At 36.0% G+C, this 21,138-nt stretch overlaps 1 protein-coding gene across 39 annotated transcripts in view; it reads left to right on the top strand.

Annotated features, from left to right (window-relative positions):
* EPB41 (erythrocyte membrane protein band 4.1) overlaps positions 1–21,138 on the top strand; it is a 203,213-nt gene that overhangs the window by 134,106 nt on the left and 47,969 nt on the right. For 12 of the 39 annotated variants that reach the window (XM_067013432.1, XM_067013437.1, XM_067013427.1 and 9 more), the window contains 5 exons: positions 9,660–9,868; positions 13,508–13,564; positions 13,730–13,771; positions 14,763–14,825; positions 19,246–19,422. In XM_067013432.1, the coding sequence (XP_066869533.1) occupies positions 9,660–9,868; positions 13,508–13,564; positions 13,730–13,771; positions 14,763–14,825; positions 19,246–19,422 (548 nt within the window). The remainder of the gene's footprint in view (positions 1–9,659; positions 9,869–13,507; positions 13,565–13,729; positions 13,772–14,762; positions 14,826–19,245; positions 19,423–21,138) is intronic. The other 27 variants (XM_067013456.1, XM_067013468.1, XM_067013403.1 and 24 more) reach the window with 6 other exon arrangements.

The raw sequence follows: 21,138 nt of genomic DNA, 5'->3' as shown, positions 1-21,138 counted from the left end.
ATTCTTTTTTCTTTATTCTGTTCCACAGCAGTGAATTCCACCATTCTGTCTTCCAGGTCATTTATATGTTCTTCTGCCTCAGTTATTCTGCTGTTGATTCCTTCTAGTGTAGTGTTCATTTCAGTTATTGTATTGTTCATCTCTGTTTGTTTGTTCTTCTAGGTCTTTGTTAAACATTTCTTGCATCTTCTCCATCTTTGCCTCCATTGTTTTTCCAAAGTCCTGGATCATCTTCACTATCTTTATTCTGAATTCTTTTTCTGGAAGGTTGCCTATCTCCACTTCATTTAGTTGTTTTTCTGGTGTTTTATCTTGTTCCTTCATCTGGTACATAGCCCTCTGCCTTTTCGTCTTGTCTGTCTTTCTGTGAATGTGGTTTTTGTTCCACAGGGTGCAGGATTGTAGTTCTTCTTGCTTCTGCTGTCTGCCCTCTCAGAAAAAGAGTTTTGAAATCATTTATTCCAGCCATCTTATTTTATAGAAGTAGAGTGTGAAGGTTAAAAAAGTAATTTGTCCAAAGTTAAGCTAGTTTGGTACTGCAAATTTAAGACAGAATTCACATTTTCTGGTATCCAGATCAATCCCTTTTTCCTTGATTTATTCCATGATGCCTTCTTCCTATCTTTACAGTTTGAATACTTTTTAAAGATGCATGATATTAAGTGGTGTTGGTCTTGATAATTACCACTGTACTTGCTGCGTTGTAAGTGCTTAACAAATAAATTTTGAAAATAAGGTGATTATTTTTCTTATTTAGTTGAATGTGAGCACAATTTTTATGTTCCACACTTTCTATGTGATATTTTAAGTGCATTAGAATTTCCTGTTACAACTCTTGTCCCTCTGTTTAATTTCTCTGCTCGGGAGAAAAGTACTTAAAAAGAAAAATCTTCACTCAAATCCTGATGACTAATGAAGCTGAATACGTTTCCATAGTTTATAGGCTATTCGCATATCATTTTTTCTGAAGTGCCTGTTCAGATCTTTTGCTCATATTTTTATTGGGTTGTCTGTCTTATTAATGTGTAGGGGTTCTTTATATATTCTTGTCTCACTCCCAGTCTTAGGGAGAAAACATCAGTATTTCATCATTAAGTGTGATGTTTGCTTTGGGTTTTATGTAGCTACCTCTTATCAAATAAGGAAATATCTAAGAGTTTTTATCATGAATGAATGGTGGCTATTATCAAATGATTTTCACTTCATTGGTTGATATAATATGATTTTCTCCTTTTTTTAAAAAAATTATCTATTTATTTTTGGCTGTGTTGGGTCTTCGTTGCTTTGCGCAGACTTTCTCTAGTTGCCACAAACAGGAGCTACTCTTTGTTGCAGTGCATGGGCTTCTCATTGTGGTTGCTTCTCTTGTTGGAGAGCATGGGCTCTAGGCATGCAGGCTTCAGTAGTTATGACATGTGGGCTTAGTAGTTGTGGCTTGCGGGCTCTAGAGTTCAGGCTCGGTAGTTGTGATGCATGGGATTAGTTGCTCCGTGGCATGTGGGATCTTCCCTGACCACGGCTTGAACCTGTGGCCCCTGCATTGGCAGGCAGATTCTTAACCACTGTGCCACCTGGGAAGTCCTATTTTTCTCCTTTCTTATGTTACGTGGTGGATTACATTGATTGACTTTCCACTGTTAAGCCTTCTTGGCATTCATGAAGTAGACTCAGTTTGATCATAATATACTTTTCTTGTGTCATTTTAGGCTTTTTGCAATGATTTTCATGAGAGAGATAGACCTGTAATTTTCCTTTCTTATAATGTTGTCAGGTTTTAGTATCAGGTTTATGCTGGCTTCATTAAATAAATTGAGAAGGATTCCCTCTTTTTCTGTTCTCTGGAAGAGTTTTATGTAAGATTGGTATTATTTCTTCCTTAATGTTTGGAAGAATTCACCTATAAAGCCAGTTGATTCTAAAGATCCCTTTGTGAGAGGGTTCTTTACTTACAGATTCAACGTCTTTATTAGAAAGGACTATTAAGATGTTCTAGTTCTTGGTAATTGCATTTTTCTAGGAAATATCCATTTCATCTAAAATTTCAAATTTATTGCCATAAAGTTGTCTATCTTTTTAATATCTATAAGATCTCTAGCACTTTAGTGTTCCTAATATTGGTAATTTGTGAAACTCCCCCCCCTTTTTTTTAAGAATCTTGCTACAGATCTATTAATTTTATTACTCTTTCCAAAGAACCAACTTTTAGGTTTTTTTCTTCTTATATATTTTAAATTTAATTTATGCCAGCTAGTATCTTTATTATTTTCCTTTTACTTTTATTGAACTGTTCTTTTTCTAATTTCTTAAAAAGATACCCATTGATGTTTTTTATTTCTTAACAACCTGACCTTAGAATTCAAGTGATTTGCCTAAGGTCACATAGTTAGTCAGTGACAGAGCTAGAAGTAGAATCTAGAACTGTTCTCCCAGTGTTGCGTTTTTTATTCTTCACCATGATGACTTCTTTTTTTGTAGAAGAAGGAGAATGAAAGATGTCAATAGTCAGCATTCATTGAGCACTTAGTATGTTCCAGACACTGTTCTAAACATTTTACATATATTATCTTTTAATCATCTGAATTACATATAAACTGAGTAGGACAAATCTTTTGTAGTTCTGTTTTTAAGTGTCTTTATTTTTTCTCTGTGCGCTGTCTTCTCAGTATAAGAACTGGAAACATTTCTATGGAAGCTGTTTTTCCCTCCTTTTCCTAGATCCTTTGCCATTCCTCTTAAAAGAGAGACTTTCCCCTATTAGGCCTCCCTCTTTTTTTTTTTTTTAATGAATATAATCCTCTAAACTAGTGATGATGTATTAGGGAAACTTTAATAAGAAATGCTTTATAAGGGGACTCATTTTAATGAACATTCCCTTTCTCTTTTATATCTGGTGCTCAAAGCATCTGCTTCACCAGCTGAAGAACTAAAACTGGTTCCAATCCTAGTTCATACGATAAGAGGGGGAAGTCACAAGGATAAGCTAATAATGACGACAAGGATTTTTCAGTTTATATTTTTGTTGAACTTTTTGCTTTTCAAACCATTTCCATATATTCCTCTTTGGTACCAACAACCTGCAGAGAAGAAACATTTAGGAATTCTTGTTTTACTCATGAGGAAACCGAGGCACAAGAAAAGTGATATAACTTCAGAGGATCACACAACCAAGCTGTTCTTCCGTCCAGTGAGTAGTGGTTGCAGTGATTCTTGCCAGGGGAATACATCCATATCATCTTTGGAGCTTTAAGACAAAACAGATACCTAGGCCTCACTCTTATCTACCACATCTCTCTGTGGTGGAACTGAGCATCAGCTGGGTTTTTTGTTTGTTTTTCAAGATCTGTAGATGATTCATGTGACCTCTCTGATAATGGGATCACTGATCCACTGCATACCCATTGTACCTATACCATACTATCAGAAATTGTGCTAGTAAGTAACAGAGCTAGAACTAGAATTTAAGACTCCTTTTACACAATGTGATGGTTTTGAGTTTTACTCTTCTCTGCTCTAATAAATAACTAAGTTTCTGTTGTTGTCAGATAAGAGCAACATAATACTGGAGTTAATGGGTCCACAAGAGGATCACAACCAGCATTCTTCTTTGCCTAGACCTTCAATAATGGGAAATAATTGAATTTTTAAAGTTAAGTGTTCTCTATCTATGTATCAAAATCTTTTAATAGTTAACAAATGAATTCATAAAACTGAAAAACCAAAACATCTTAAAAAGTAACCATTACCAGGTTTCCCTGGTGTCGCAGTGGTTGAGAGTCCGCCTGCCGATGCAGGGGACGCGGGTTCGTGCTCCGGTCTGGGAGGATCCCGCATGCCGCGGAGCGGCTGGGCCTGTGAGCCATGGCTGCTGAGCCTGCGCATCCAGAGCCTGTGCTCCGCAAAGGAAGGGGCCGCAGCGGTAAGAGGCCCGCATACGTAAAAAACAAACAAACAAAAAAAGTAACCATTACTTCCAACACTGAGTATACTAAAAAGCATTGAATTATACAGTCTAAATGGATGAGTTTTATGGCTCAATAGAGCTGTTTAAAAAGACAAGAACCACAGTCAACTACCATGATTCTCTGGGGTGATCCATAGTTTTCATAGCCTTCTTATGGAGAAAAGGAAAGAAATTTGCCTCTCTCCAGAGCTCCTAGGTGATATGTTTCACTTGAACTGCATTTCAACGTGTGCATTATTAGTTTTTGCCCAACATACTCTTGAAATAATATTAACCCATAAAAAAATACAAAGACTTAGGTATGACATTAAAAGTTATTATATGTAGGATTTTTAAGGTGATTTTATATCCACTGAGTATACCAACCATGCTGTAAAATTCATATCTTCCACATTTTACAAATGATGCAACTTTCTGCCTCTGTTTCTAACTGCCGGTTTCTACACCTATACCTACTTTCCCACATATAGTACAGATTTCCAGGGCTAAAAATGCTGGAGACTTAAATTATTTGGCTCTGCAGTATTAGTACTGGATTAAAACCAAATGCAAGTGGCAAAATAACACATGGTGAAAGCATGGGCTATGTTTCTCTGATGCCAAGCAGAAGCGAATTAATTCTTTGAGAGGAGGTGTGAATACACATGTATAATGATACTTTAACACAACTGTGAGCAAAATATTTTGTCACATTCCCCTGTGTTGTTAGATTTGGTCTGCCATCTGCCATTCTTGCATTGACTGGCTTAGAACACTCATGAGTAGCAGGGACTTGCAAGAGGCTACAGAGTGTTCACTGAAAGATAAGGTAGATCCTCGAGGGGGATGGGGGGCAGAAGGATTGGGAGTTTGGGATTAGCAGATACAATCTAGTATATATAGGATGGATAAACAACAAAGGCCTACTGTATAGCACAGGGAACTATATTCAATGTCCTGTGATAAACCATAATGGAAAAGAATATGAAAAAGAATATATATATGGCTGAATCACTTTGCTATACAGCAGAAATTAACACAACATTGTAAATTAACTATACTTCAATGAAATATTTTTTAAAAGAAAAAAAAAGGAAAGATAAAGTAGATCCTTGTGTTTCTGTTGCTTTTCCTGTGTATCCTCTGAGGAGTTATTTCTTTCATTGGACATAATTACAGAACATCAAGCATATTTTTTCTTGGTGTTATGTATATGAAGTAGTTGTGAATTTCAATTTTTAATCTGTTCTGACTCATGGAATTCCTTTGTATGACCTAATTTTTACTGCTTATACATCTATATTTATCAGGAAAAGTTAAGTTCAGAACACTCAGTTTAAGAAGGCAGGAAAAGAATCAGCATTGTGAAAATGACTATACTACCCAAAGCAATCTACAGATTCAGTGCAATCCTTATCAAACTACCACTGGCAATTTTCACAGAAAAAACAAAAAATTTCACAATTTGTATGGAAACACAAAAGACCCCGAATAGCCAAAGCAATCTTGAGAAAGAAAAACAGAGCTGGAGGAATCAGGCTCCCCAACTTCAGACTCTACTACAAAGCTACAGTAATCAAGACAGTATGGTACTGGCACAAAAACAGAAATATAGATCAATGGAACAGGATAGAAAGCCCAGAGATAAACCCACGCACATATGGTCACCTTATCTTTGATAAAGGAGGCAAGAATATACAGTGGAGAAAAGACAGCCTCTTCAATAAGTGGTGCTGGGAAAACTGGATAGCTACATGTAAAAGAATGAAATTAGAACACTCCCTAACACCATACACAAAAATAAACTCAAAATGGATTAAAGACCTAAATGTAAGGCCAGACACTATAAAACTCTTAGAGGAAAACATAGGCAGAACCCTCTATGACATAAATCACAGCAATATCCTTTTTGACCCACCTGCTAGAGAAATGGAAATAAAAACAAAAATAAACAAATGGGATCTAATGAAACTTAAAAGCTTTTGCACAGCAAAGGAAACCATAAACAAGACGAAAAGACAACCCTCAGAATGGGAGAAAATATTTGCAAATGAAGCAACTGACAAAGGATTAATCTCCAAAATTTACAAGCAGCTCATGCAGTTCAGTATCAAAAAAACAAAAAAACCCAATCCAAAAATGGTCAGAAGACCTAAATAGACATTTCTCCAAAGAAGATATACAGATTGCCAACAAACACAGGGAAGAATGCTCAACATCATTAATCATTAGAGAAATGCAAATCAAAACTACAATGAGATATCATCTCACACCAGTCAGAATGGCTTTCATCAAAAAATCTACAAACAATAAATGCTGGAGAGGGTGTGGAAAAAAGGGAACTCTCTTGCACTGTTGGTGGGAATGTATGGAGGTTCCTTAAAAAACTAAAAATAAAACTACCAAACAACCCAGCAATCCCACTACTGGGCATATACCCTGAAAAAACCATAATTCAAAGAGTCATGTACCACAATGTTCATTGCAGCTCTATTTACAATAGCCAGGACATGGAAGCAACCTAAGTGTCCATTGACAGATGAATGAATAAAGAAGATGTGGCACATATATACAATGGAATATTACTCAGCCATAAAAAGAAAAGAAATTGAGTTATTTGTAGTGAGGTAGATGGACCTAGAGTCGGTCATAGAGAGCAAAGTCAGTCAGAAAGAGAAAAACATACCATATGCTAACACATATATATGGAATCTAAAAAAAAAAAAAAAAAAGGTTCTGAAGAACCTAGGGGCAGGACAGGAATAAAGACGCAGACATAGAGAATGGACTTGAGGACACGGGGAGGGGGAAGGGTAAGCTGGGACGAAGTGAGAGGATGTCATGGACATATATACACTACTAAACGTAAAATAGATAGCTAGTGGGAAGCAGCTGCATAGCACAGGGAGATCAGCTCGGTGCTTTGTGACTACCTAGAGGGGTGGGATAGGGTGGAAGGGAGGGAGATGCAAGAGGGAAAGATATGGGGATATATGTATATGTATAACTGATTCACTTTGTTATAAAGCAGAAACTAACACACCATTGTAAAGCAATTATACTCCAATAAAGATGTTAAAAAAAGGCACGAAAGTGTGTAATAAAAATTATAAAGATTTCCATGTAAGATAATTAAAATGTAAAAGTCTCAGCACATGAAGGATAATGATCTGTTATCAGAAATATTAAATAATGTGGAAACACACTACACTCCTAGACATTGCCAGGTAACTGAGGTCTTACTACGAAGTATATGGATGTTTTCTTTTAGTTCCTGAAAGAATGAAGATAAAAATCATACAAAGGGTATGAGTGATTGTTTTTAAGTGAGTGATTTGAAACTTAGATGCCCAGTAATCCAAACAAAAACAACTCTTAACTCTGTGAAAAGATAAAGCTTTTGTCATAAGCTTATATTGTATATTCCCTCTAAAACAGTCTGTATAGTCTATATACAGTCTTTGCCCTAAATCAGGGTTTCTTAACCTAGAAACCTTGTCCTGTACACACTAGAGCCAGTACCCCATCCTACTTCACTCCTCAGTTGTGACAACCAAAAATGTTTCCAGACATTGCCAAATGTTCTCTGTGGTGTCAAAATCACCCCTGGTTTAGAACTGCTGCCCTAAATATATTAGAGAATAGGAACAATAATGCAAATTGATAAGACTCTGGAAGAGGATAGGGTAGAACTCAAAGGGTTGTTTTGGTTTTTTTAAGGACTAAAGGCCAAAGGTTTTGAATTTTATTTCATTTTTTTAATTAATATTTTTGGAGTATAGTTGATTTACAATGTTGTGTTAGTTTCTGCTGTGCAGCAAAGTGAATCAATTATACATAATCATATATCCACTCCTTTTTAGATTCTTTTCCCATATAGGTCATTATAGAGTACTGAGTAGAGTTCCCTGTGCTATACAGTAGGTTCTTATTAGTTATCTGTTTTATATGTAGTAGTGTGTATATGCCAATCCTAATATCCCAATTTATCCCTGCCCGCCCCTTTCCTCCTTGGTAACCATAAATTTGTTTTCTACATTTGTGACTTGATTTCTGTTTTGTAAATAAGTTCATTTGTACCATTTTTTTAGATTCCACATATAAGTGATATCCTATGATATTTGTCTTTCTCTGTCTGATTTACTTCACTCAGTACGACAGTCTCTAGGTCCATCGATGTTGCTGCAAATGGCATTATTTTGTTCTTTTCTATGGCTGAGTAATATTCCACTGTAGATATGTACCACATCTTCTTTATCTGTTCATCCATCAGTGGACACTTAGGTTGCCTCCGTGTCCTGGCTATTGTAAATAGTGCTGCAGTGAACATTGGGGTGCATGTGTCTTTTCAAATTATTGTTTTCTTCAGATATATGCCCAGGAGTGGGATTGTTCGATCATATGGTAGCTCTATTTTTAGTTTTTTAAGGAACCTCCATACTATTCAGAATGGTAGTGGCTGTACCAATTTACATTGCCACCAACAGTGTAGGAGGGTTCCCTTTTCTCTACACCCTCTCCAGCATTTATTGTTTGTAGATTTTTTTGATGATGGCCATTCTGACCAGTGTGAGGTAATAATACCTCATTGTAGTTTTGATTTGCCTTTCTCTAATAATAAGTGATGTTGAGCATCTTTTCATGTGCCTCTTGGCTATCTGTATGCCCTTCTAGTCTCCTTTCTTCTTTGGAGAGATGCCTATTTAGATCTTCCACCCATTTTTTGATTGGGTTGTTTGGGTTTTTTTTATATTAAGTTTCATGAACTTTTATATATTTTAGAGATTAATCCCTTGTCAGTCACTTCATTTGCAAATATTTTTTCTCATTCTGTGGGTTGTCTTTTCATTTTGTTTATTGTTTCCTTTGCTGTGCAAAAGCTTTTAAGTTTCATTACGTCCCATTTGTTTATTTTTGTTTTTATTTTCATTACTCTAGGAGGTGGATCAAAAAAGATCTTGTTGCAATTTATGTCAGAGAGTGTTCTGCAAATGGATTAAATGCCCCAACCAAAGGACATAGACTGGCTGAATGGATTGAATTTTATTTTTTAATCAAATAATTAAAAAGGAAAGTGTCTGGTTCAAAGATTTGCCCTTAAACAAGCTTAAAGAAGCATCAAAATGTGTACATGTCTTATAAGAAGATTCCTTTATCAAGCTATTTTGTAATCATTCCAAGGAGGCTTAGCAGAAGAAATCAGACTTAATCCTTTTTCCTAGAATATATTTTTAGGTTCCTGAAATCACCTATAAATAAATGGATCTTTATTTCAAAAAGGCTTCATAGAAGAAATCAGACTTAATTAACCCATTTTTTCCTTCATAGACTACCTTGCAGGTTCTTGAAACTTGTTCTTAAACAAGGTTAAACAATCTTGCCAACTTTTAAATAAAATGAGTTTTCCTTTTTCTTTTTTTTAATATTTTGCTATCCACGTCCACCGCCCTCCCGCCTCCTGTCCCACCCTTTATGGAACATTATCATCAGGACATTTTAGCTTTTCTGTTAGGGTACTTTTAGCTTTCTTATTGCCCTTACTGCCATCAGTTACCTGCCAGAGCACTAATAATTTATTTTTTACCTTCTGTATGATAGCCCACTGGACACTGTAATACTCATATGTGTCCTGGAGTCACAGTTATTTCACCTGGTGGCTGTGAAGTAGTACAGTGCCTCTTGCCTTCATTTATCCTTCACTTATGCCTTTTTCATGTAGCAGCAGCTGTTGATTCAGCAGACCGAAGTCCTCGGCCCACCTCTGCACCAGCCATTGCTCAGAGTCAGGCCGCAGAAGGCAGCGTCCCAGGTGCACCTGTTAAAAAAGCAGTGGTTTCTAAAGCACCGCAGGAAACAGTGCAGGTTGAAGTCAAAAAGGAAGAAGTTCCACCTGAGCAACCTGAGCCAGAGTTCACAGAAGTGTGGAAGGTATGTCATAAGCCCAAATGTCTAGCTAATTCACTTTTTGGTTCAGAGGTGTTGACTCCTTGACCAGGAAGATTCTCAAAGCACTGTTTTTTGTCGAATCCTAACAAAGTTATTTCTTCCTCACTCTTTCTGAAAGAAGGTATCTCCCATTAACCTGTAAAATATTTTCATAGAATTATGTCATGAAGTACTGTAAGCTATCCCAGTTTTCTGGTGACCCACAGCTTTACCCAACTTAAATCTTAAAAAATGAGTCTGTAAGACACACCAGAACTGTGATCATCTGTTTTTAAAAATAAATTTTACTCATCCAGAAGGAATCTCCACATTCCTTTTTAAGAGTAAGCTCAGCTAGTATGAGTAAAATATAATTTGATTTCCTAAAATGGATATATGTGTAACATACCCAAAGAATATCCAGATATTATGTAAAGCACATCTATATGGTTGTTCAAATCTTAAGAAATTTTACAAAAAGGGGAAGATCCATTATGTAGGGGAGGTTATGCTACTGGGTTGTTTACAGTTCTGAGTTGATTGTACCCACAGTCACGGAACTTTGTTGAAAAATCACCAATTTAATTAGTAGATTTCCCAGGAGTAACAGTATCTGGACTGATCTTTTATATATTGATAAGCTTTTAAAAATACATTTAAGCAGTGATGGAGTTGAGCTGTCAGTTCAGATTTATTGAAGTAAATACGAGTCTCACTGTTGACAACAGGAATTAATAGAAGCAGCCTTTATAAGAAAAATTACATTTTTATATGTGTTAAGAAATTTAAAACCATATAAGACCTTGGTAAGTGCTCTCCCCTTGGCAGATGGATTAATCCTGTTCTTTTGGAGCCAGTTCAATATCTAGTTTACCTGTAGAGCAGTGGCCAATCTGGCTCTGTTTTGATTGTATTTTTTAAAAAACAAAACTATTCAATATGACATATAGTTTTTATGGTTCTTTGAGACCAACTTGAGTCCAGAGCGAATGGTAGGTGTTTGCATTTTTGTATCTAGCCAAATGTGCATGACAATGACCACCAGGTTCAGTATCAACAGTGCCTTTTTAATGTTAGACTACTTCAGTTTTAATGTTAGGGTAGCTCACCTGGAACTTTTGACTGTCCTTCCATTTGTGATGCTAACTGAAAAGTGTTAGATTACTGGAATTGGCAAGGGAATCTTTTTGGTGGCTAAGATTCCTTTGGCTTTCTGCTAACTTATTTGTTCTTTTGCCTGTCTGACAGACATAAGTATCTTCAAGAATAGGTTCCCTTTGCTCTTGGGACCTCAGCAGAGTGGAGAGATCATTTCCTGTTATATGCTCACCAATTTAAGTGCCATTTGGGGGTCTTCTTGCCAGTTAATTCTATATAAACAAATTTTGAGATACTTGTATTGAGATCAGACTGAAAGCCACCTCTGATAACCTTCTGTTACTCTAATAACAGTGACGGAGTTAAGGGTGACTCTGAGTTTATTTTATTTGTAGCAGTTAGAAAATAATTATGGGACTAATTATTTTGGAAATAATAAATGGGAAGAATCAACCAAAAAAAAAATAAACTGATGTTTGAGAACCACTTAAAAAAAAAAAAAAAAAAAAAAAAAAAAAAAAAAAGTAAATAATTATGGAATTTGCCTGAAGCCGCATTTACTATATAAAGCAGTAGGAGTAATAAAGTAGCCTTGTAATTGTGGAAATCTCATTGCCTAACACTAAGTTGGTGCCAGATAGAGATAGCTTTTTGGCATCTTGAGTCATTTGACAAGACCTACTTTGCAGGTGTGGAGATAGTTAGTACCTTTCTTCATGTGCATCTTTATCTCCATTGATATTCTCTGTAGGAGCATAAATGGAACTACTGTTGCTCCTTGGTCTCCATTCTTAGATTGAAGTAGAGGCTCTCAATTTCTTGCTGTTGGATTGCTAAGGACCCAAAGCAAGAAGTCATTATTCATTTAAACAAGTAATTTAAGCTTTACAAAATAATTGAAAACTTCCATTTGCTAAGCATTCACAACTCTATGAAGATATTATCTCCATTTTATCAATAAAAGACTTAAAACTCAGGTGAAATAACTTGTTAAGGGCCACACAGCAATAATCCCAGTTATTTCTACTGGGATTTAGAGTAGAAATAACACAAATTGTTAATTACCCCAGTAGTTAAAAGGACTGTAGCCAGATGTGCTTATGATTTGACAGTGTCACAAACGGTATCATCTTATGTTCTTTACATTCAGTCCTAGAGAAAACAGCACAATGACATTATATTCTGAGGTAATGCTGCTAAGTGTGATCAAAAAGAATGTGTCAAGGGAATTCCCTGGAGGTCCAGTGGTTATGACTCTGTGCTTCCACAGCTGAGGGCCCAGGTTTGATCCCTGGTTGGGGACCTAGGATCCCGCAAGCTGCACAGTGGCCAGAAAAAGAAAAAAAGAAAGAGTACATCAAAACCACAGATTAATGAGGTTCTGTAAAGAACGTAATGATACAAGGTGATTGATTTGACCCTTAATAAAAACATTTTTCTCATTTTGATATATCCAGTTCTTTAGGCATTGCTCACTCTTGGCTTTTAAATTTATGGTTACTCCATTTTGGGTATATAAAATGACTGCTGCTAAAGGTATTTCAAAGCCAGGCAGGAGGCCTTCGTTATTCTCTTCCTGTTCTTAAGGATGAATCTTTTCCATTCACCAAACACATGGGCTCCAACTCCCTGGAGAGGAGATTACAGTGTGTTGAATGTTGCAGCTGAGTCCTGTGTGTGCTTATTTATAAATCAGCCTTGGAATTAATTGCATGCATCAGTAACAATTTGGACTGAGTTTATTTTGATGTGTTGTTGTCTAATAAACTCAAGGGTTAAACTTGCCTCCTTAAATATATTGATCAACTAACAAAATTTTTTGTATTTACCTGCTTGGTGTCATATGTGGTTTATTTTATGTGTGCTTTAAACTGTAAAGATTTTCTTTTTGTTTCTGTCATGTATGTCATACACTGGTATCTTCATTTGTAAATTTGTTTTTATGTTATTTAAGATACTTCTGTATCATTTTTAAAAAGCAAAACAGGGCTTCCCTGGTTGGTGCAAGTCCGCCTGACGATGCCGGGGACACGGGTTCGTGCCCCGGTCCGGGAAGATCCCACATGCCGCGGAGTGGCTGGGCCCGTGAGCCGTGGCCGCTGAGCCTGTGCTTCCGGAACCTGTGCTCCACAACGGGAGAGGCCACAACAGTGAGAGGCTCACGTACCACACACAAAAAACAAAAACCAGCAAAACAAAAACATATGACTTTTTAAAGTCTAAATTATTATTTTTAATAAGTACTTTTTAATAAATAAGTATAAATATGTTCTCTTCATCAATAGAATAATTACCTTAATTTTCTTTTTTGATCATTTGGTTGTTCATATTACCTTTTCAGCTTTGAGAATGTGATGGTAAACTAACAGATTGCTCTTGAGAGCAGTGTCCTTCCCTGTAATACCCGCTGTAAGACTGCATCATGATGAGTACATATCAGCTTATTTCACAAGCAGCCTAAAGATGCAGCTGATTTGGAAATGACGCTATTTATAGAAACCTACTAACCTGAAATGTTTTTACCACTTTATTTCTTAAATGTAGGTGGAAAAAACCCACATCAAGGTCACAGTACCTACCTCAAATGGTGATCAAACACAGGTTTGTGCCAATAGGCCACTTATTCCTTTTCCCCTCCCTCCCCAATTTTTTCTTCCCTCCCACTCCCTCCTCCTTAAAAAAAAATTATAAGTTGAAGGTTCAAAAAAACTTCAATGAGCCAATATTTTATCATTTTTCTTTCTTTTTTTAATAATGGCAAAACAGAAGCTTGCAGAAAAAACTGAAGATCTGATAAGAATGAGGAAGGTTAGCCATTTTTCACTTTCACAAAATCACTTTACCATCACCCATGCTGACTTTCAAAGTGCATTAAAAAGACAGTGATCCATTCTTTTCATTGATTTCTCTTAATCTGAAATTACTTTCAAATAGCAGGTATACATATACACATGTTATGTATATATATGCATATACATACACACATATGTATACCAAAGAAATTATAATCCTATGCTATATATTGAAAAATTTCATTAAAATAAACTTTCCAGTAGGAAAATATCTTTTTAAACACGATGAAATGATTAGTGAAGGCCAAATCTATCCTTTATATTTAAACTTTATAAGAAATATTTCACAGTGGTACCATATGCTTAGAATCATTGACAATATTTTATGCATATTTATTATGGAAACCATCACAGCAGCAACTCCCAGTATTGCTAATAATGATGGGTTTGGCTGTTCTGTGTCTCATTCTTCCCAACCATAGAGTAGGATGAATCAATTCTTACTGAATAGAATATTGATTGACCATGTATAAAATGCCCTTAGATCTTTCTCATGGAAGATGTTAGAGCCGTACGTACCTGCAGCATTACTAAGTTTGAAATAATGTCCAAAATGCTAAATGATGCTTTAAAGCATTTCCCTACTCCATGGAACACGGAGAGTCAAGACTTCTTAAAGTCATGCATTTTAAGATAAGCCTCAAACATCTCAAAGAGGAACGTAAAGCAGCTTGTTACATAAGAAGCCAATGAAGCCAGGAGCACTGTCTATTTAAATAACATCGTCACATTCTTCCATCATTCATGAACAATGTCATCCATTTTCTAGTGGTAATCATGTCCTCTGTGTGTCCTTGTGGTTCTGTGACCATTTCATGTTGGCATATGCTGCGCTATGGACATTTAATTTTAAATATTTTTTTGGTTTGCCAATTTGCAGTTTTTTCGCGCAAGAACAACATTTTAATTTTTTATGCTTTTCTGTTTTCCCTCTTTCATTTTCACAGAAAAAGAGAGAGAGACTAGATGGTGAAAACATTTATATCAGACATAGCAATTTAATGTTGGAGGTTTGTATGAACTTGAAGCTTATTTCAGTTGGTTGCCTGTAACCTTCTGCATTCTCTGCTGATCCCCTTTCTTCTTTCTGTGCTGCGTTTGGTTTTGCATGCCATTGCATGAGAGAATTTTAGGTTTAAAATGCTTTTGCATGTTGGTAAACATGAAGATATGCAACCATCTCTACTTCTGACTCTTTAGTTTCCATCTCTCATACTTATCTAAAAAATATATGATTGGGACTACCTCAGCATCCCATGGTTCCATTGTTTTACCCACTTTTAGAAAGAACTACATCACTGTTTAAAAGTTCCTTGAATTGTCCAAGAGTATAAACTCCTGTATGTTTCAAGCATCAAATGTATACAATTTTTCATCTTCTGAATCAGGAGAATGTGGAAAAATAGGAGAAATGATCACAATTCAAAATGGACTTAAATTTTTGAGGATACAAAAAATGACAGAAGAATAGTCGGGAATAAAAAGTAAGATACAGGAAGGAAAGAAGGCAGGCTAGCATTTAATGAGTAGTTAATATGATATTAGATAGTTTAATTATAAAACAAGGCTATGGGTATGGGATTTTTATTTTAAAGAGAAAATTGAGGCTAAGAGAAATTAAGTAATTTCCTTGTGGTTATAGAGCTGGTAAATCAGTAAAGCTAGGATTTGTGTTAGGATCCATCTAACTCTATTAAACTATACTTTTTTTCTTCCCATTCGGAAATAGCAACATACTATGTGCTGTAGGAATTGTAAGGTCATTTTCCCATTGCATTCAATATCAGTCAGATTTTCACTAAGCCTATATTAGTATACTTTATCTAGTTTCAGGCTCCAAATGGAATAAGGAAATATAATACTAACTAGAAGATTAGAGGAACTCTATGAGTAAAAATTAAAGAAATTGGAGTTATTCTCTGCAGAAACAGGCCATGTTTACACATCAGAAACTCTTACCTGGAAGCTAATGACCTATTTATCTTACAACTCCACTCAAGACAGAACCAAAAGACATGGGTATAAATTCTGACATCAGGGATTTAACTCAAGTATAAAGGAAATGTAACTATATAGGAAGATGATGAATCATTCTTGCCTTCAGGAAGCTTCCAATGTAGGGACAAATGGAAGAGAGAAACAATAAATAAGTAAACAAATACTGATAAAATGATTACAAGTTATTATAAAAGCTATGAAGGGGAAATAGTATGCTGTGCTAATAAAAAGGACCTGCTCTAAATAAGATGGACAGGGAAGTTGTCTATGAAGAGGTAACACTTAAGCTGAGACCTGAAAGATGAACATATGTAACGGTAAATATTATTAACGTGGATGTTTGAAGAAACTTTTTTAGATAAAACTCTAACAGCATCCAGTAATTACTTAACGTCATCTATTCTTTGTCAATACATATATTTTGAGTGCCTGCTAGGTATAAGATACTTCGATAAAAATAAAAATTATGGCCAATTTTCATTAATCATATACTGTGTGGTAGGCACAATACCAAGTGTTTTATATATGTTTACCTCATGTAACATGAAGTTTTCTTAGGCTGGACCCTAGGATATTTCAAACTTGGTAACTAGATCTCTTTGCTTTAGCACATAGCTGAAACTAGACCTGAATGGTTCCGCTTCTGAGATTAGGGAGAATAACAGATATCAGTTGATCTCCTATACTCAGCAATGTAACATCTCCCAATTCCAAACATGCCTATTTCTTGACTTGTCCATCTGTAATTCTGCCTCTTAACTGGAACCTGCAGTACCAATCATATATTTGTCCTTTGTTCAATGAGGTGTGTTATGGCTTCTGAGACTCACAAAGTCCTTGTGTGTGATACGTTTTTCCCAGTATTTCATTGACAGCCATGAGAGGGGTTTTCTAAATAAGTGTGTGTTTGAAAATTAAAACTACTAACTATCTTTTGAGAATATTTTCTATTTAATTAAGTGTTTGGTTTGATTGCTGCTAAAAGTATAGGATGATAGGCATCAGAAAGTGACTAATCTGAAAACAGCCAAAGTAGTTTGGCTAACCATCATTCTCTAGTATTGTAAAAGTTTATTTCCCCTGCTTAGGGAAGTTCTCTCAAGTTATCTGTCACTCTAGCAGATTTTTTTTAAAGCATTCCCTCCTCCCCCTACTCCTGCCCCACCCCCACTAATGCTTTGTTCTGGCACAAATAAGGTCGAGTTCATTTTTAGATCTACTGTTTCCTCCTCCATCTCCCAATGAGAACCTGTAGCAAGTTTCTGTGACAAATTCTATTTGGAACAGGTCCCTTTGAGATCTTAATTTAACTCTGTGCCCCCACAGGTTTCCAACAGAGCCAGCTAAGAAGGATGGAGAAAGATCCCTCAGAAGCTGCTGATTTTATTGAAACATTTATTTTCTCAGGTTCCAAGCCAATCAAAAGCTAGGCAGGACAAGTAACAAATCACCACTCTTTTATAGTAAGAGGCTAATAACCCAGAGAGTTATGGTTTTATCATAGCCTCTCTTGATCATTTTTTTTTTGCTCCATTCTCACCTTTATCCCTCCCAAATACGTTTAGTTCTTGGCCCAAGCAGATTTGATTTTGTCAGGAGCTAGGTCACAGAGCCTTCCATGCCTGATGGGTCTCAGTTGTTCAGCCTACTACCGAGTCTTTGACCTTGTTCCTGCTTTTCTTTAGCTAGTAAACATGCTTTTCTTGCTTTCAGCTAGAACAAAAGTGCAAACTGTTGTTTCCCCATGGTGAAGCCCATATTCTTGAGCTATACTCACATTTCATCCCAGCAGGCAAGAGGTACTCTTATGGGGGAGCTACAGGATTGCCCTTTTTGGGTTAGTTTTCTCTTTGACTGATCTCAAAGCACATAAACATCATTCAGTCTTGCAAAAATAAAAAGAATAGACTATTAAATGAATTTTCTGAATGAATATCTCCAGAATCAAAATTGTGTCATATGCCTCACTGATTCTTTTTCCTATACTGTTTTCTCTTTGACATTGCTTTTGAAAAGAATTTACTTAATTGCAGCCTATATTGCCCCAGGAAAAACTTTTAAAATGAATTTTTATTTAAATGAATTCCCCCCCCAACACCAAATGAGGCTGTTTCCCACGGAGCCAAAAAAAAAAAAAAAAAAAAAAGACTAATCCCCAAATTCACACAGCATATTAGGAGATATATTTAGTATTATGCTTTTCTTGGATACAGAGCTGCCTTGATAAATAATAAACACAGAATTTTTAGCAGTCATCAAGTGACAGGCTCCCACATGTTTTGATTTCAAGCATAGATCTTTTGAGGTTTTTTTTGAAGAAATATGTTGGACCAAGAACATGTGAGTTTTCGTCTTCACGTTGTATTTCCCAGATTATTTCTGGCCAAGTCTCTTGAAAGTTGGTTTATGCCTCCTGTTACATAAACTTGAATGTTATTCCTCATATTATTTACAGCTTTATTAGCCTAGTTTTGATCATTTCTCCCTGGAATATCGCCTGTGAGAGCTTCCCCCTAGTTGTCCAGTAGTCACATCTGCTGGAACAGTTTAGCTATTTTAAGTCATCAGGGAGACATATAAGGTATTTGACAAGGTCTTATTAAATCACTCCCCATGCATTGACGGTTACTGGAAGATGGTCCCTAGTTTGAATGGTACTGAGGGATGAAGTGAAGCTATCAGAAGCTGCAAAACATAAGGCTTTTAGTGTGTGTTGATAGTATTGACAAAGAAAAAAAAATCCGTTATATTATATACCCCTGAGTAATTATTCAGAGATAGTAACCACTTGCTCTGGAGCCTTGAGCCAGGAATTTCAGTAATAAATTTTTGTATCGAGAAAGGGCTATTCCTGTTTACCAAGACCCAGCAACAGTCACCTAGTGATAAGAAAGCAAAACTATCACCAGGTAGAAATAGAGGGATACTGTACAGTTGCAACTCACCAAGGCAAGGCAACCCGTGGTGGGAGTTCAATCTTTCACCATGTCCTTCGTTTAACAGTTTCTCCTTCTCTATTGCTATCTCCATCCTGCCTGAGCTGAGCCTAAATCAGTTCCTATCAAGCTGAGGCTAATTGTGTTGTGGGATTACCTGCTTGGGATGAGGAGTTGGAGATCTAGTGCTGTGTTGTAATGGGAAGAAGAGTTGTAAAATTAAGGAGTGAGCTCTTTATAGGTTATATAACTGCTAAGAGCTATAGGGTTACGATGCTTCACTGCTTCCAAGAAAAGCACTGTGTTAAAAAAAGAAAAAAAAGCAAATATACCATATTGTATATTTACAATTTGAATGTAATTTATGGATTAATAACATCTATCCTGGATGTGGTGTATTTTCTACCAGTGCCCATAGTCTGTGATGGGCTCCCCTTGGTGTTGTTTTTTTTCCCTGAATATTTATTGTTTTGCATCTTTGTCCTTTCAACTATAGGATTTAGACAAAAGTCAAGAAGAGATCAAAAAACATCATGCCAGCATCAGTGAGCTGAAAAAGAACTTCATGGAATCTGTACCAGAACCACAGCCTAGTGAATGGGATAAACGCTTATCCACTCACTCTCCCTTTCGAACACTTAACATCAATGGGCAAATCCCTACAGGAGAAGGAGTGAGTACTTTGTCCATGTGACCAATTGTGACAATGAGTGAGATAAATGCTTTTGTATATTGATAATCTGTATCTGAAAGTTTAGAGCTGAAATTTAGCTTTGGTGTCTTACCAATTCATTCCAGCTTGAAAGCATTCATAATCAAACACTTGTTTTAAGTCATATGGACTACTCAGTCCAATTATGGGGGCCATTTGGAGCTACCAGTTGATGACTGGGCCCTGAGAACTGTCTCTGCAGCTACATGCTTCTGCCTAGTGTATGTTTACAAATTGACCGTAAGCCAGTGGAACTTTATGTTCAAACTGTGACTTCAAGGGCCAGAGAGTTTACTAAATTTAGTAAGGTCAAAATTTGGAAAGGGATAGGCATTTTTTAAAAACTTTGTTTGAACATTTGTACAACTTAGAAATGTCTGGAATGGTTGGCCACAATTATATAATAAACCAAGGAGACCTCAGCCAGAGAATGCAGAATACCAAGTGTTAATGATTGTATTTCAGTTTTAGAAGAACTATTGATGATTTATTTTATCTTTATGAGTAACATCAAGCTTTTAATACACTGTTTTATAAGACAGTCATAATTAGAGGAAGAGATACATTTTAGAGGCTGTTCTTTTTCTATAATTGTTGTCATTACCCATTTTAGAGATCCTACACCTGAATCTGTGTAATGAGAATATCTTAAAAGTTACCTTGAGCACATATTCAAAAATTCTTTACTTAACCTTTACCCTATACAGGTTAAGTATGTATATAAATAGTCACAGTGACTCAATGAGTGAGTGTAATGATTTTAAAATTATATGCTTGTTTCCACCCAAAACAATAGCAATTCTAGTTAAGAAAGGTAAAGTGATGTTTTAATAATTTTTTTAAAATTTGTTTTTATATTCAGAGTTCATGGTAAACTATCCAACTTACTGTTTAGTTTCTGGAACTGGAGAAGATAATAAAAGTTGGTTCACAACGGATACATATTATATTTTTCAAAATGTGATTAAAATTGGCTAACAATTCTCCAAATAGAGTTGAACCAGCTTCACCAAGAAGGCTGGAGAATTCCTGAATGATGGGCAGGGAGAGAGAGTTACCAGGGTTGATAGGATACAGTTGTTCTTATTCACTGTCCTCTCAGCCTCCACTCTCTAAGTGGACATTAGTTCTGTATCCCAAATCTGGAGCATATACCCTGAACTGAGACAGTGACTGCTTTCTATAAGTCTATGGCTCCCTGATAAAGCACTTGTTGCTACCTCGCCTGGCTAACCCTATCTACAAACCATAACTGCATATTTTCTGGAAGTTTTCTTTTTGATTCTGTGCAAGTAATAAAAGATGCTCACCTACTTTGGAGAAGTAACTTAGTACCCTCTTGGATGAGGTTTGGTAAATTTGAACCAGTCTCCATTTCCAGAAAATACCTTGTGTCTTAATAGAAACCCTTCAGAAACCATCTCAGGGCTAGTTTTGGGAATGGCTGTTTCATTCTGTGAACTTTAAAGAAATGACTTTTATAAATTAAATTAGATCAATAGGGAGCACTTTAGCTCTAGGGTTATGATATTACCCCTCTAAATGAATAATGCAATAAGTAAGAACTATATTGTGATAACCTTTTATATAGGATAATTCTACTTCCTGGCGTATCTTACTTTTTCTTTAATAATTAGGACAATATTTTTGTTCTCTGGGGATACCTCTTCCACCTTT

The sequence above is a fragment of the Kogia breviceps genome, chromosome 1 (assembly GCF_026419965.1).
Source record: "Kogia breviceps isolate mKogBre1 chromosome 1, mKogBre1 haplotype 1, whole genome shotgun sequence".
Taxonomy (NCBI): Eukaryota; Metazoa; Chordata; class Mammalia; order Artiodactyla; family Physeteridae; genus Kogia; species Kogia breviceps.
The sequence above is the reverse complement of the archived record's forward strand: the minus strand, read 5'-3'. Positions and strand labels throughout refer to the sequence as shown.